Source organism: Vulpes vulpes, chromosome 16 (assembly GCF_048418805.1).
Source record: "Vulpes vulpes isolate BD-2025 chromosome 16, VulVul3, whole genome shotgun sequence".
In the NCBI taxonomy this organism is placed as follows: Eukaryota; Metazoa; Chordata; class Mammalia; order Carnivora; family Canidae; genus Vulpes; species Vulpes vulpes.
The window spans coordinates 52,677,277-52,691,778 of NC_132795.1; the positions used below are offsets into that span (position 1 = coordinate 52,677,277).

Genomic DNA, 14,502 nt, shown 5'->3' on the forward strand with positions numbered 1-14,502 from the left:
ACAAACAAACCCAAAAGGTAAAGCTTGAGCTGCAGATGGTGAAGTTTATTAAGATGCTCTGTGATGATCCTTCGGGCATGGTGGCTCCTTCCTGGAGGCACCAACGTAGTAGAACCTCTTAGTTCCAGAGTCCACAGTGGCTGATGACCATGTTATGGAGAATCCGCACGCTGGTGAGTCACACTGCCACCCTGCTGTGACCTCGTCTTATGTACCTTATGGCCAATCAGCTACAGAGGGAGGCAAATGCCCAGAGTTAAAAAGATTCCAGGCAGCCCGGGTGGCTCAGCGGTTTAGCGCTGCCTTCAGCCCAGGGCGTGATCCTGGAGTCCCGGGATCGAGTCCCACGTCGGGCTCCCTGCATGGAGCCTGCTTCTCCCTCTGCCTGTGTCTCTGCCTCTGTCTCTCTCTGTGTGTGTGTCTCTCTCATGAATAAATAAATTAAAAAAAAAAAATTCCAACGGCACAAAGTAGCTCCAGGAAAGAGCAAAGACCAGAAACACTGGACATCCGCAAGATATGTCCAAATCCGCGAGATTTTCCTATTAAACCAACATGGACATTGTCAGGAGCCTCACGTTCTTAGCGGATGACGAAGCTCAGAAAAGGAGAGAACGCTGTCTACTTATGAAGAACAGGAGAGTAACACAAGGAGGCCGGCAAACAATGGCAAAGTACACCTGCCACTCCACTTTTCCAGCCATTCCTGTGGCCAGGAGGAAGTATGTGGGATGTTGCTAGAGATGAACAAATCCACAAGCAAATGGGACAGAAGCAGCCAGCCCACCTGAGCATCATGGAAAATATTCCAGAAGTCTCAGCAGGCGCACTTAAGTGCCAAGGACGCCAAGTGCTAAGGACACAAAGTACTGAGTGTAGCACGTTGGGCAGGCACACAGGGACCTGTGATGACACTTCAAGGGCCCCCTACCATCTTGGAGAACCTCAGAAATGATTAAAAATAAAAAAAAAGATGCTCAGAGTCCCCCTCGGATGCCTCTGCTCCGATGAGCATGGGGAACGGCACAAGGAGCCGGCTGAGGCGGCAAAGCTGCCGGGTTCACGCAGAGCGTGGCCTGCTGGAGGGGAGAGGGCAGGCAGCCAGGGGACAGCCCCTGGGACAGAGTCGGCTGTCCCTCCCCGAGCTTTCCCAACATCGTACCGTGGGTCCCGTCTGGATGCGAGGACAAGTACGGGGGGACACGGGCAGCAAAACATCAGACCTGCTGAAACAAGTGAGCGAAACACAAAAGTTTGGCCAATGTGAGTGATCAGTGACCAAAAACCAAACAAGCGACAAAAGGCGCAGCAGGTCCCAGCGCCCCGGTGCTGAGCACACAGTACGGGGGAGCTCGGGGCTGTGGCTGAGGTGTCGCCCTAGGGGGAGCCTGCCCAGCGGCTGCCTGCAGAGGACCTGGAGAGCCCACCCCAAAGTGGGGAGACACCTCCAAACCTGCGCAGGCCTGGGCCAGTGAGGGGCTGTGGTGGCCAGGGCTGGGACACCCGCCTTCTGGCCTCTGACCTGCCCATCTGGTGTCCCTGGTGGAGTGAGGCTGGCACGCGGGGGGCAGGTGGGGGGGGCCCAGCTCTGGGCCAGTGCCATCCCAGCCGGGGCAGCTGAGAGCCTTGAGGCACTCCCCACCGCTTCCTGGGGGCCCAGAGGGGGAACGGGACCCAGGCCTGGGCCTGCTGTGCGCCAGTCCGGCAGCAGCACAGTTGCAGGCTCGGGCTGGGCGGCGGCCTCACCTCCTGGGGTCTTGGGAGGGACCTGGACTGTGGGGAGCGCTGACCTGGTCCAGCCTCCTCTGCACGATGTGGCTCAGACAGACCCAGCAGTAGGATGAGCTCCCCCCCGCCCCCAAGCCAGGGACCCACCCAAGTAATAAAGGCCACTGCCAGGAGGTTAGAAACTTTATTTGCTGCTAACATTCCGTGTTCCGAGAGGGAGAGCGTGCTTGGAGCGGGGCAGAAAGCGCAGGACGCTGTTCCCGGGTCGGGGCTCGGCCTGGGGGCACTTCTGAAGCTGCGGTGACCCAGGGCTGAGACCCCACAGACCTGCAGGCCTCGCGGCCACGGGAACACAAGGGTCACCACCACGGGCAGCACCTGCCCGGCAGCAGCTGTGGTCCTCAGAGGGCCGGGCTCTCTCAGTCTGTGAGCCGACGGCCACCACGCCAGCCCTGGTTGTCCCGCCAGACACAGTAGTTGAGTGCGGCCGCGAAGGCCAGCCAGGCCAGGTACGGGTACAGCAGGCGGGCGGCCGGAGGGCTCACCCTGCACCAGGCCACGGCCGTGGCTCCTGCCAGCCCACCCGTCAGCAGGAGGTCCACCAGGGCCTGCGGGGACACAGGGGCAGGGAGGACGGGGAGGCCTGAGGCTCGCTGTACTCACCGGACGTGTGTCCCAGCTGGCCAGTCACGGGATCACTCATGGGAACACTCCTTTCCACCCCCAGGTGACCCAGCCAAACCCCTCCCCCGTCTGCTGCCTCAGTTTCCCATCTGTAAAATGGGAACAATCACCCCTGCCCGATCCACGCAGTGTGAGGGATGCACAGCACCAGTCATAACGTTTTCCTATACAATGGCCCCTCAGCCAAGCCAGCAAGTCCCTCTGCTGCCATCAGAACCCTACAATGCTTCCTTCCCCTGAGGAGAAGCAGCTGGGAGATCCCCAGGAGGCCACTGGTCCCCTAAAAGCTTCGGAGAGATGCTGACCATGAGCCGTGTGCCCTCCCCCCCCGCCCATCTTTAGACCCTCATCCCATCTGGGATGTGATGCCCTAGGTCCCCAAAGAAAGGCCACTCCTCCAGGGACCAAGAAGACCAGCCAAGGCCACACTTACCCAACCCATTTGTCGGGTGCCAAAGAAGAGGGGAGGCCAAGCCCAGTTCAAGGCCAGCTGCCCGGCATAGAGTCCCAGGGGAACCACAGCCTCCTCCGTGAAGCCCCCCAGCTCTTTCCAGACCATGTAGGAGCCATACCTGAAACAGAGGCCACCGGTCAGGACAGCAGCAGGGAAGGGCAGGGACGACAGTGGTGGCTCGGGCACGCTCTGCCACTGACTGTTGCCTGACCTCAGGGAAGTTGCCTGACTTCTCTGGGCCTTCATTTCTCACAGGATGGCTGTAGGGATTTAACACACTGGCTGTGCCTAGGTCAGTGCCTGGCACATGGGACACTTAACGAGTATCTGCCATCATCCTCATGAGGGTCTGAAGAAAGAAGCCCATGTGTGTGGCCACATCACCCTGAACGTGACCGATCTCGCCAGAAGAGGAAAGCACATGTGGCATGTGGGTGGGAAAGAGGCCCCTAACCTAGCCAGGGGCGCTGCACAGAGCACAGGACATTTCGGCCGGGCCTTAGTGGGCAAGTAGGAGTTTTCTAGGAGAAGAAAACAAGCATATGCAAACGCTTACCCACGTGCTCCGGCTCTTTCCTAGTGCTAACTCCTCATCCTGATGGTAATTTGCAGAGGTGGGCAGTATTATCACCCCCATTTTACAGATGGGGAGGCCGAGGCCCAGAGAGGCAAAGTGACTAAGATCTCTCGGCAGGCAACCAGTAGGTAAAGGCAGGATTTGAACCCAGGTGGCCGGGGCCAGGGCCTGAGCTCTTTACTCCTTGAGGAATTTGACCTTCTCGGGGTCACTGGGCGTGTGCTTTGTCAGGATCTCACTGGTGGAGGAAGGGAGTGGGGAGGCCTGGAGGCTGAAGCAAGGGGAGGCCAGGATGGGGAGGAGAAGGCAAGAGAAGCGCCGGAGCCTGACAGGGTAGTGCCAGGACTGGCTGGGGGTGGTGCCCACTTGACACCCAGGTTGCAGGGACTTATTCCCCTCAGAACCCGGGGGGCAGGGATCCCTGGGTGGCGCAGCGGTTTGGCGCCTGCCTTTGGCCCAGGGCGTGATCCTGGAGACCCAGGTTCGAATCCCACGTCGGGCTCCCGGTGCATGGAGCCTGCTTCTCCCTCTGCCTGTGTCTCTGCCTCTCTCTCTCTCTCTCTCTCTCTGTGTGACTATCATAAAAAAAAAAAAAAAAGAACCCGGGGGGCATCCAGCCTGGCTTCTGCTACCTGCACCCTGGGCGCCTGGCATCTGCAGCCCCACCCTGCACTGGGCTGGTATAGACTCAAGATGCGGGGAACATTCCAGAAGGAGGGCAGGGAGCCAGCCTCCTCCGCGGGATGCAGTTCCCACTGGAGGCACCAGGGGGTGCCCTCCCCCGGCTGGCGCTTCCCTTCCTCTGGGGCAATTCAGGGGTGTGTGTCCTCACCGGTTTCCTGCAGGAAGCCCCGTGCCCAGCGGGTGGTTTTGAAAATTAACCCCGTCGCGGCCAGCGAGGAGTGAGTGCTCGACCAGTGGCAGCTGCGAGACTTGTTACTGTTGCTGCCACTCGGCCTTGGAAGGGGCCCAGGCCTGGACCTGGCGCACGGAGCCAGCCTCCCCCTGGGGTTGCGAAAACAGCCAGGGTGCCAGCTTGAGACCGTGCCACTGGCCCGCCCCTCCCAGGAGGCCTTGGGGGGAAAGTTCGGGCAAGGAAACGGAGCCTGCTCCCCGCGGAGAGCACGCGGGGGAGCCCTGCCCCTGGGCCTCCGGGGGAGGATGGCCCGGCCCACCTACCCCATGGCCGAGTACAGGGTGCCCCAGATGGGGCCCAGCGTCCAGCGCGGCGGGTGCCACGAGGGCTTCTGCAGGCTGGCATACCAGCGGAGGCCCTCCCCGCGGACATAGTACGAGCCCAGGAAGCCCCCCAGGCTGGGCACCAGGGTGAAGCCCACGGCGGGCACCCAAGGCGGGGCCATTGCTGCTGTGGCGGCTGTTCTGGAAGGTTCTGAAAGAGAAGACAAGGATGGGGTGAGGGGGGGGCACTGCAGAACTGGGGCGAGGCTACCCCAAGCACGGGGCAGGGAGGGGCTGGGGTGACTCCGGCACAGCCCCCGCCAGCCCGGGACAATGGCTCCAGGGAACACATTTCCACCCAAACTTCTGCCCCACGCAGGAGACCTGCCTGACTGGGAGGAGCCCCCGGACCCCCCCCCCCACTGCTAGTCCTGCCCCAGCTCGCACCCTCACCCTTGACCTCGGGTCTCCTGTCACGTGACCCCCTCGTCACATTCCAAGCCAGTTCACGTCCCCTCCACCCAGGCTTCCCGGCTCCTCCTCCCCAGGCCAACTGACAGCCCAGCGCTCTGAGCACCTGCTGATCAGTCCATCCCCCCAGCGGTATGTTCTAGTACTTCTCATTCACTCATTCATTCATTCATTCACCCATTCAATAACTAGTATCACACGGAGCTCGGCTAAAATCCTAGCTCCCCACTAACTCACTGTGACCTCAGGCAAATCACTTCAATTCTCTGGGTGGGCCTCAGTTTCCCCTCTGTAGAATCGGATGGCAACACTGTGCCCAGCCCAGCAGGGGAGCACACAGGTATTTTATCAGCACCCTGCAGGCCCAGCCTAAAATCACCCTCCCTTCCTCGTGTGTCAGAGAGGGAAAGCAGCCGGCCTGGAGTCGCACAGCATTCTGGGGCCAGGCTTTGCCCAACCAAAAAGCTGTTCCCAGCCTGACGCGCAGGCTCACTGAGGCAGTGGGTGGGAAGAACAGGAGTGAGCAAGAGCTCACGGCTAGCGAGGCCCCTCGGCCACCCTGAGAGGCTGGCAGGACTCCGGGCAAGGAAGGTCCCGTATCAGGCCTGGATGCTGCCAGCCCGAGCGCTGGGGACCCAGTCATCAGGCCTGGCCCTCGTGCTCATCAGCTGTGTCCCCTTCCCCAGCAGCCCCAATGCCTGTCCTGAGCACCTACTAGTTGCCCAACAGCATGTGAGACTCCCAGCAGGTGGAATTGCTCACTGGGGCTGAGAGTCCAGCAAGGAGGGGCGGCGGTGGTGAGGCCTGGCTGGCATCTCGGACCAGCTCTGACTGCCCCTGCTCTGGGACCCGAGCCTGTGACCACCTCAACTGGACCTCAGTTTCCCCACATTAAATGAGGGGGCTGGGCTCCCACGGACACACTCTGATCCTAACTGAAGAATCTGGAGTGCAGGTGTTTGTTTGCGGGAAATAAGAAGCCACACAAGCAGACTGAGCTCAGCAAACCTGCAGCACGACCTGCTAGCGTGGGGGCTGGGGACCCAGGGTAGATGGAACAGGAGTGTCCCTGAGGGGGCACAGGCCTCAGAAAGGGTGCCCCGACCCACTATCAAGGAAAAAATGGTCCTGGCAGGACAGGGAGCACTTCCTGAACAGAGAGGGACACAGGGAGGGAGAGAATGACAGGCAAGTGTGGGCGGAGCGGGTCACCTGCCTGCCAGGGAGCAAGTGCAGAAAAAGGCTGTGCTCGCTGGGCGGTGGGGAGCCATCAGGCCTTCAGAACAAAGGGTCAAGGGTGCCCTGGGGAGAGGGGACAGCTGCGGGCCTGGGGCTCCATGAAGCCCCATGAAATGCAGACGCAACTTTCCCAACAACCAGGGACCATTAAGTCCTTGTCAACTCCCAGCTTTTGAGGACTCTAATAATGTGAAAATTGTTCTCAGCACATTTAGTGAAAAAAGAGAGAACTTTCGTGCAGGGGTGGGGAGGGGTGGTGGAGGGGCAGAGGGGGAGAGGGAGAGAATCTCAAGCCGACTCTCCACTGAGCACAGAGCTGACTCTCACAACCCTGAAATCACGACCTGAGTGGAAATCAAGAGTTGGACACTTAATTGACTAAGCCACCTGGGCGCTTCAGAATGATAAAAAAAAATTAAAAAAAAAAAAAAAAAACAGATGAATGACATAGGTAGGCATTTTAAAACCGTAAACAGGGGGGATCCCTGGGTGGCGCAGCGGTTTAGCGCCTGCCTTTGGCTCAGGGCGCGATCCTGGAGACCTGGGATCGAATCCCACGTCGGGCTCCTGGTGCATGGAGCCTGCTTCTCCCTCTGCCTGTGTCTCTGCCTCTCTCTCTCTCTGTGACTATCATACACAAATAAATAAAAAATTAAAAAAAAAATAACACCGTAAACAGATTCACGAAGGTGTCATAATCCCACAGCTAACACCGCTGGGGAACGGCTGTCCGCCCACTGCCCTCATCCTCGCCCTGCGGGTAACGACCCCATCTTATCCCATCTGCCGGTGAAGACCCGAGGCACGGAGCCGGAAGGCGTCGGCCCAGGGCCCCTCTGCGAGTGGGCAGACGGGGATCCTAAGGACTGCCCTCGGCAGTGGGGTTATGACGCTATGTTTGTTCCATCTTTATCGTTTTCCAAAATGTCTATAATAACCATCATTTTAAAAAAGATTTTATTTACTCCTCTGAGAAAGAGAGAGGCAGAGACACAGGCAGAGGGAGAAGCAGGCCCCATGCCGTGAGCCCGACACGGGACTCGATCCCGGGACTCTAGGATCAGGCCCTGAGTCAAAGCCAGATGCTCAACCGCTGAGCCCCCCAGGCATCCCAATGAGCATCATTTTAAATGGACAATCGGAGAGTGTTGGGCAACAGATTCCAGCCCTGCCCTCTAGTGACGGACCGACTCCTCCCTCCTTGGGCCTCGGGTTTTGTCACGGGTGGAACTGGGATGGTCCCTCCATCCGCCCAGGTCAAGGCACAGGTGAGCCACGAGGATGCCCGTCGATGAGCCCTGGGCATGCGATGCGGGGCCTGGCAGTAGGTGGTCCTGAGCGTCTCCCTCCCCTGCCCTCCTGCCCTGCCCTCTGGCTTCCAGGGTGCACACAAGTGTTCCCGGGTGAGCAGGACGGTCTGTCTCACCACTGTCGGGAGGATGCTGGCCCTGTGCTCCTGCCACGTGGGTGTGGACCCGGCCACCCAGCTGGGCTCACCAGCGCATCACCCAGCAGGGCTCAGGCCTCCTCAGCTGCTTTCTCATCTGTGGCCCGGGAACACAACCCTGCCCAGTCCGCCTAATAAGTACGTCAGATTCGCAGCAAAGTGACAGTGTTTGGGCAGCCACAGGAGCTGTGGTGAGGACACCAGGCGTCCCCTGGAACATGACATGGCTGGGCAGGTGAGAGGCCTTCACACCATCCTTACCCTCACATGCAGATAGGGAAACTGAGTCCCAAAAGTTGAGGGGAGGGGCTGGGGGGTCAGGCACTGAACTGGGCCTGACCTGGAGTCTCCTCAGTGTGACCCTTCGTGCCTTTTCTCATGGCACGGGATAGTCCCAGCTTACACCCACTTTGTTTCAAACCGATGGCTGCCCCCCCCATAAGTATCCCTCGATGGCCGCCCCCCCCATAAGTATCCCTCCTACAGGTGCTCAAGGTTAATGCCACCAGTACCAGACACACGGGCATCATGAACCCCTGCTATGATTCGCAGAGGTGGACACACCTGCCGTAGTGTTCTTGCCCCAAACACAAAACCCCAGCCTAACCGTGAGAAAACCCCAGAGAACCACAAGTGGAAGAGCATTCTACAAAACAACGGACTGGTACTCCTTGGAGGTGCCAAGGTCACAGGAGACAAGCAAAGACTGAGGGAAATGTCACTGAGTGCAGGAGGCTCCAGAAGGAGTAACAACTAAACACAATGTGAGATCCGCATGGGGTCCTGGGGCCAACGTGGCAGTTTGTGGGAAAGCTGGTGGAACTCCACAGGGCTGCCGTTGCGAGCGCCACACCACAGTGACTTCCCAGCTGGGGGGACGCTGTCTGGGGACTTTCTGTACTACTTTTGTACCTTTTCTGTAAGTCTAAAATTAGTTCAAAATAGAATATTAAAAAAGAAGTATCTTGGTTCAGATAACAGTTTGCACTGTCCCTCACTTCTGCTCAGTATCTGTCACTGTATCAGACCCTGACCCCAGCCCCGGCCCCGGCCCCCGCTCTGTCTCACCAAGGCCCTCCAAGCCTCCATTCCCACCACATCACTCCTGCTCTGAGACTGTCACTGCATCCTATCCTGGCTTGGTTTTTTTTTTTCCTACTTTTTTTTAAAATCGAGGTAAAATTTACATAACATAAAATTAACCATTTAAAGTGCACAATTCGGTGACATTTAGTACACTTCCAGTGTCTCGCCATCACCATCCATATCAAGTTCCAAAACATTTTCATCACCCCAGATGAACCCCCCTACCCACTGCAGTCGTGGCTTGTTCCTCCCTCCCCCAGTCCCTGGTAACCAGTAATCTGCCCTCTATCTCTGTGGATCTATCTTTTCTGCACATTTCAGTAAATGGAATCATACAATACGTGGCCTCTGGGGTGTGACTTCTGTCACCAAGCATGTTTCTGAGATTTACTCACATTGCACCATATGCCCATGCCGCTAGGTTCTGTGGGCAGGGGCACTCATGTCACCCTGCCACAGCACCCAGCCGATGCCCAGGAAATTCCGCACAGGACTTGCCCACGGTGCCAGCTGAGTGGGTCCTAGAGCCTATCAACCAAGCCCCCTGCTGTACAGAACAAACCACAGCCCAGAAGAGGGTGGTGGCTTCCCTAAGCCCTCAGTGGCAGAGTAGGGTCTGAGCCAGTGTTCCTGCCCCCACTCCTGGATGCCCCTTCCAGAGCCTAGGGAATCAGACAGTCTGCCCAGCTCCAAGGTCAGACACAGAAAGGGCAGATGCCTGACACACAGAGAGCCCAGACAGGTTGCTTCCTGTGGCCTCTGGGGGACTGCCCAGTTCCTGAATCACCCAAACTAGGGGACCCACCAGGATGAGTCACATTCGGCTGGGCTGGGCTGGGCTGGGCTGGGCTAGCCAAGGCAGGCCTGAGAGGGATCTGCTCTGGGATGGGGTCCCAGGGAGGGCTGAGGAAAGTCAGGGAGCACCCAAGGCTGGGAAAGGACTTGGGATGGAGGTAGAAGGGCAAAGCCACCTACATACCTTTTATTTCCACCAATGTCAGACAGTGACTAAGAACCCAAACACGTTGGTTTGCCTCCAATTTGCTTTGTAATCCTGAGTGCCTCTCTGGGCCTCAGTTTCCCTTACATCGGGCAGGTATAACCTGTCCTGCCTGCTTCATGGGGTCATGGGGAGGCTCAAGTGAGGACCAGACAAGTGAGGGGCTGTGGCTGTCAACGCTGAGGCCGCTCACCCCCTCTCCTCCCAGGGAGGGGGGAGGGGGGCGGAAAAGTGGCCCCGGGGCATAGACCCAAGGCTGAGAAGACATTGCCAGTCAGACACTGGATGCTAAGTGGGGCAAAAGGCTAAACAGAACGCTCCACCCACAGGCCTGGGGCCACTCACAGAGGAGCACTTCCAAAACCAGCGAGAAGGGTCAAAGCAGAGGGCTCAGGACCTGGGGTCAGGAAAAGGTTGAGGGTCAAAGCAGAGGGCTCAGGACCTGGGGTCAGGAAAAGGTTGAGGGTCAAAGCAGAGGGCTCAGGACCTGGGGTCAGGAAAAGGTTGAGGGTCAAAGCAGAGGGCTCAGGACCTGGGGTCAGGAAAAGGTTGAGGGTCAAAGCAGAGGGCTCAGGACCTGGGGTCAGGAGAAGGTTCTAGGCCTCTGAGGAACAAGTGATGGAGGTGGTGCTTGGTGGCTCATCCTGATGCTCATTACTTCACTTACTCTTCACAGCAGCTGGGGGGGGGGGGAGGGGGGGGGCAACCAGCTGCCTCTCTCCTGGGGTCCCTGAGCCACACCCTCCTGGCCTCCATAGTGGACATTACTATTCCCACCATCCAATCCAAATAAGGAAACTGAGGCACAGGGAGTCCCAGAATTTTCCAGGTCTGTGTGACTCTGAGGCCCAGAGCACCCCCTCCCCTGAGCTGGGAGTCTGCTGGCCTCGGCCCTGGGCCACACGGTCACTTACCTTGTGTCACCTCCTTCTCATTCCAACATGGCAGGTAAGGCCTGCGAAAGGCCTGGGGGGGCCGCAGGGGGCTCCCATCCTACCTCAGGGGTCCCACTCTCTGCCCAGTGTAGAAGACTCTCTCGGGGCCAACAGGCTCACTCCCTCCAGCCCCAGCGCTAGTGTTGCAGCCCCCCCAGAGCATGAGACCCCTTCCCAGGCAGGAGCAGCAGTTACAGGATGTGAATCCTCCCTGTCGCCCCAAGAGTGGGACTCAGGGAACTCTTGTCCTTAAGATGCTTTGCTCCTGCTCCCCATTTCTGGCCCTGAGATCTCACCTCCCAGGCCTCTCTGTCCCCATCTGTGAAGCGGGGGCTGAGCTAGAGAGTCTCTGGGGCGTCCTCCTGTTCCCCGAGGCCTTCCTACAGAAGGGGGCAGGAACTGCTCCCCAGAAACAGAATAGTGTTGCTTCTGAGACGCCCTCCTCCTCCTCCCCGGTGGCGCCCGGCCCTCCTCCACCTTGTCGCTCACTTGTGCCACCGCTGTCCTGGGACTTGTTTTAAGGCTCCTTCCTTTTCTAACGTGACTTACAGCTAATCCTCCGCATTACAACCTTCCTGAATCTTTTTCATTATGAAAGCACAACAGACAAGTTGGGGAGGATCCACATCCAGCTGGTGACCAGGAGGGCTGGGAGTGACAGGGGGAATGTGCTCCACGGAGAATGACTACTTTTGTAAACACAAAGGGCATATTCAGGCGTGGCTTGTACAATCAGAAGAAAGTACAAATCAAAGGAACACAGATTCCAAAATAAACTAATGAAAATGGCGAAAGTGTAGGTAGGAAAAAGGAGGCTCCCTCCCTCCAAGCCCCCCCCCCCCCCCCCCCCAGCAACCCGCTGCCATCAGTGGTTTCCAGCAGATCCAACTACGATTCGGTCACTGCCAGGCACAAATGTGTGCCCCAAATGCACGCACGTGTGCACACACGCACAGAAGGACACAGCGTACAGAGCAAGGCCTTGAACGGTACTGGTTTGAACCCCAGCTCCAGCGCTGCCACGATGTGCCTGCCCAGGGGCTCCTGGGTGAGCCTCAGTTTCCTTGAGTTCAAAGGACTCCCTCTGCGCCTCCTTTTGGGTGGGCTGAGCAGCCGGAGCCGGGCCCCCCGCGGGAGGCGCTATCCCCCGCCCCGAGCGCCTTCGTGCCTTTCAAGGCAGCTCCGCGAAGGGGGCTCCGCGAAGCAGACGTGTCCCCCGCCGTGTCCCCCGCCGCACAGGGCTCCCCACCCGCCTCCCCTGCGGGGCGCCGCAGCTCCAGGCCCACTGCTGCCAGCTAAGGCTTTGGGTCAACGGCCCGCGGGAGGCCGGCGCCCTGGCGCCCTTCCGGACGCAGCCCCTCTGCCATCCTCCCCAGGCCCCGTGACCCTTTTGGAACCGCCTCGGTCAACTGTCCCTAGGGGAGGCCCAGCCCGGCGCCCCTGCCGTCCGCTGCGGAGCTCGGGCCGGGACCAGGACCGGGACCGGGACCGGGACCGGGAGCGGAGCGGGCGCTGCGCGGGGCAGGCCAGCCGCCGGGGGACCCCAAACCCGCGGCGCGCTCACCCCTGCCACGGCTCCGAGCTCCCCTGCAGGGGGCACTGCGGACAGGCGGTCCCAGGGGGCCTTCTGCCCACCCCAGGCCCCGGTCCCGGCACCGAACCGGGAATCTTGGGCCCGGTTCTCAGGCCCGCTGGGGCCCCACGTGGTTGCGTGCAAACACCCCCCCGGGGCCCGCGTTTCCGCGTCTAGAAATGGAGCGTTTCAAGGGGACCGCCAGGCGTTCGTGGTCCCCACGGCGCCCCGCCCCGCCACTCCCCCGAGCCTGTCGGGGCCCTCCCGGGGGCTCCGCTTCCCGCCAGACCCGAGCCGGGGCGGGGCGGGGCGCGGGGGCGGGGCGGGGCGGGGCGGGGCCGGGCTGCCCAAGTGCCCCCCACCCCCGCTCCCCTCGATCCCCGCGGGCCGATCCCCGCGGGCCGGGCGGAATCCCGCCGCGCAGGAGCCCCGACTGCGGAGGTCAGAACCCCGGCCGCCCGCCGTCCCGGCGGCTGAGCCCCTTGTGCCGCCCCGCAGTCGCGCCCTGGGGCCCGGCCTATCCCCTCCTGCCTCAGTTTACCCTCCGGCGGCGCGGCGGCGGGCGGGCGCTGTCGGGGATCGCCCCTGCGCGGGGCCGCCCGCCCGCTGCCCCTCGGCGCCCGGGCCCCACTCACCAGCGACGAGGACGCGCTCCGGGAAGGCACTGCGCGGCGCGGGGTGGTGGCCCAGGTCCCTGCCCCGCCCGCCCCGCCCGCCCCGCCCGCCCCGCCCCTGCCGCGAGGCCCCGCCCCGGCCCCGGCCCCGCCCGCCCCGCCCCGGCCGCGTCCCGGCTCTGTCGCTGCCAGGTCGCTCCTCTTCTTGAGCCTCACCTTTCCCGTCGGAAAATTGGGGCAGCGGGAACCGACCTCAGAGAGGGGAATTACGTCGCCTGACAGCAAAGCCCCGAAAGGCCTCGCACCCAGTAGCTGTGGCCCCCCCATCGCCGGAGGAGCCCCCCCCCCCCCCCCCCGTCCCTTTACCTGGGGCCCCGGGGCACGAGGCCGGCTGGACTCGCAGTCCTGGCTCAGCCACTTTGTGACTGGTTCTGCCTCCATCTCCTCATCTGTAAAATGGGCACAAGATCGTGGGCCGGGTGAGGACGCCGCAGGGCAATGCAGGCAGGGCGCCGTGCAGACGCTGGGCTCTCACTGAGCCGGGACTGCAGCCAGCACAGCCCGGAGGTGACCTCCAGTCCCAGACGCACGCTGATGGGCACAGCACGTCCAGCCCCGGGCCTTGGATCCCTCACCTCCTCTGAGTCTGCGGGTGCCGCCTTCTAACTGCCGCCCAGGGTCTGTCCTGGCCACCTCGGGCTGACTTGGCCAAGCAGGGCCCCTCAGCCTACAGGAGTCCAAGTTGCCAAACTTGGTACTTGGAGGACAACGGTGACCTACAGCTTCTTCTGCCCAACGATCCCAGCTTGGAGCCTCCCATCCGAGCTACCCTCCTGCCAGGTGGGCTTTTGTGAGCCCCTCCCTCCTCCCACTGCTTCGATATAAAAACAAATATAATCTGGGCTGGATTGCTTCTTTTTCTTCTAATTTTAAAAGAAATTAAGACGTGTTCCTGGGTCCCTCAAGTATTGTGGCCCCAGGCACTGTGACTGCCCTTCGGGAAGAAAGGGGCCACACCTCCCAGGGAGCTGCCAGCCCTCGCCCTCTTCCTGTAACAAAGTGCCTGTGGCTTGGCCAAGTGACACATTCACCTCCCCCGGAAGAGCCAGCCCTGGAGGAGACTATGCAGCTTCCCTCTAGCCTCACCCCTACTACACATGGAGCTCAAGGCTCAAGAGATTTCTGCCCCCAAATATCTGCAGCAGGCCAGGGCCAAAGGGACAGGCTGAGAACAGACACACACACACACACACACACACACACACACACACACACACACCCACCCTCCTGAAGCTCACAAGCTTTTCACAGATGCGACCTACAGTTCCCAGGGGCCAGTTGCTGCCCAAGGGATTCACCCTGCAGTCTGCATGCGGGCGCTGCACCTGCTGTCCCTGGAAGCCTCCCATTACTTCTGCCTCCCTCCTGTCCAATCCCACGGCTGCCTCCTGAGCCTGAGCAACAGTCACGTCCCTCCTCTGACAGCAGCCGCAGCCCCTAGCTGGCCCCCAGCTT

At 60.5% G+C, this 14,502-nt stretch overlaps 1 protein-coding gene across 2 annotated transcripts; it reads right to left on the reverse strand.

Moving 5' to 3' along the window:
* Positions 1 to 1,898: 1,898 nt before the first annotated feature.
* Positions 1,899 to 13,966, reverse strand: TSPO (translocator protein). Of its 2 annotated transcripts, XM_072742561.1 has the most exons (5): positions 13,623 to 13,966; positions 13,354 to 13,436; positions 4,623 to 4,833; positions 2,846 to 2,984; positions 1,899 to 2,336 (listed from the first exon to the last, which is right to left on the reverse strand). In XM_072742561.1, exons 3-5 carry the CDS (start codon positions 4,802 to 4,804, stop codon positions 2,148 to 2,150), a joined length of 510 nt encoding a protein of 169 aa, XP_072598662.1. In that variant the 5' UTR covers positions 4,805 to 4,833; positions 13,354 to 13,436; positions 13,623 to 13,966; the 3' UTR covers positions 1,899 to 2,147. The 2 variants fall into 2 exon arrangements, with proteins under 2 accessions (XP_072598662.1, XP_072598661.1); XM_072742560.1 differs by lacking the exons at positions 13,354 to 13,436; positions 13,623 to 13,966 and adding an exon at positions 13,009 to 13,080.
* Positions 13,967 to 14,502: the final 536 nt, after the last annotated feature.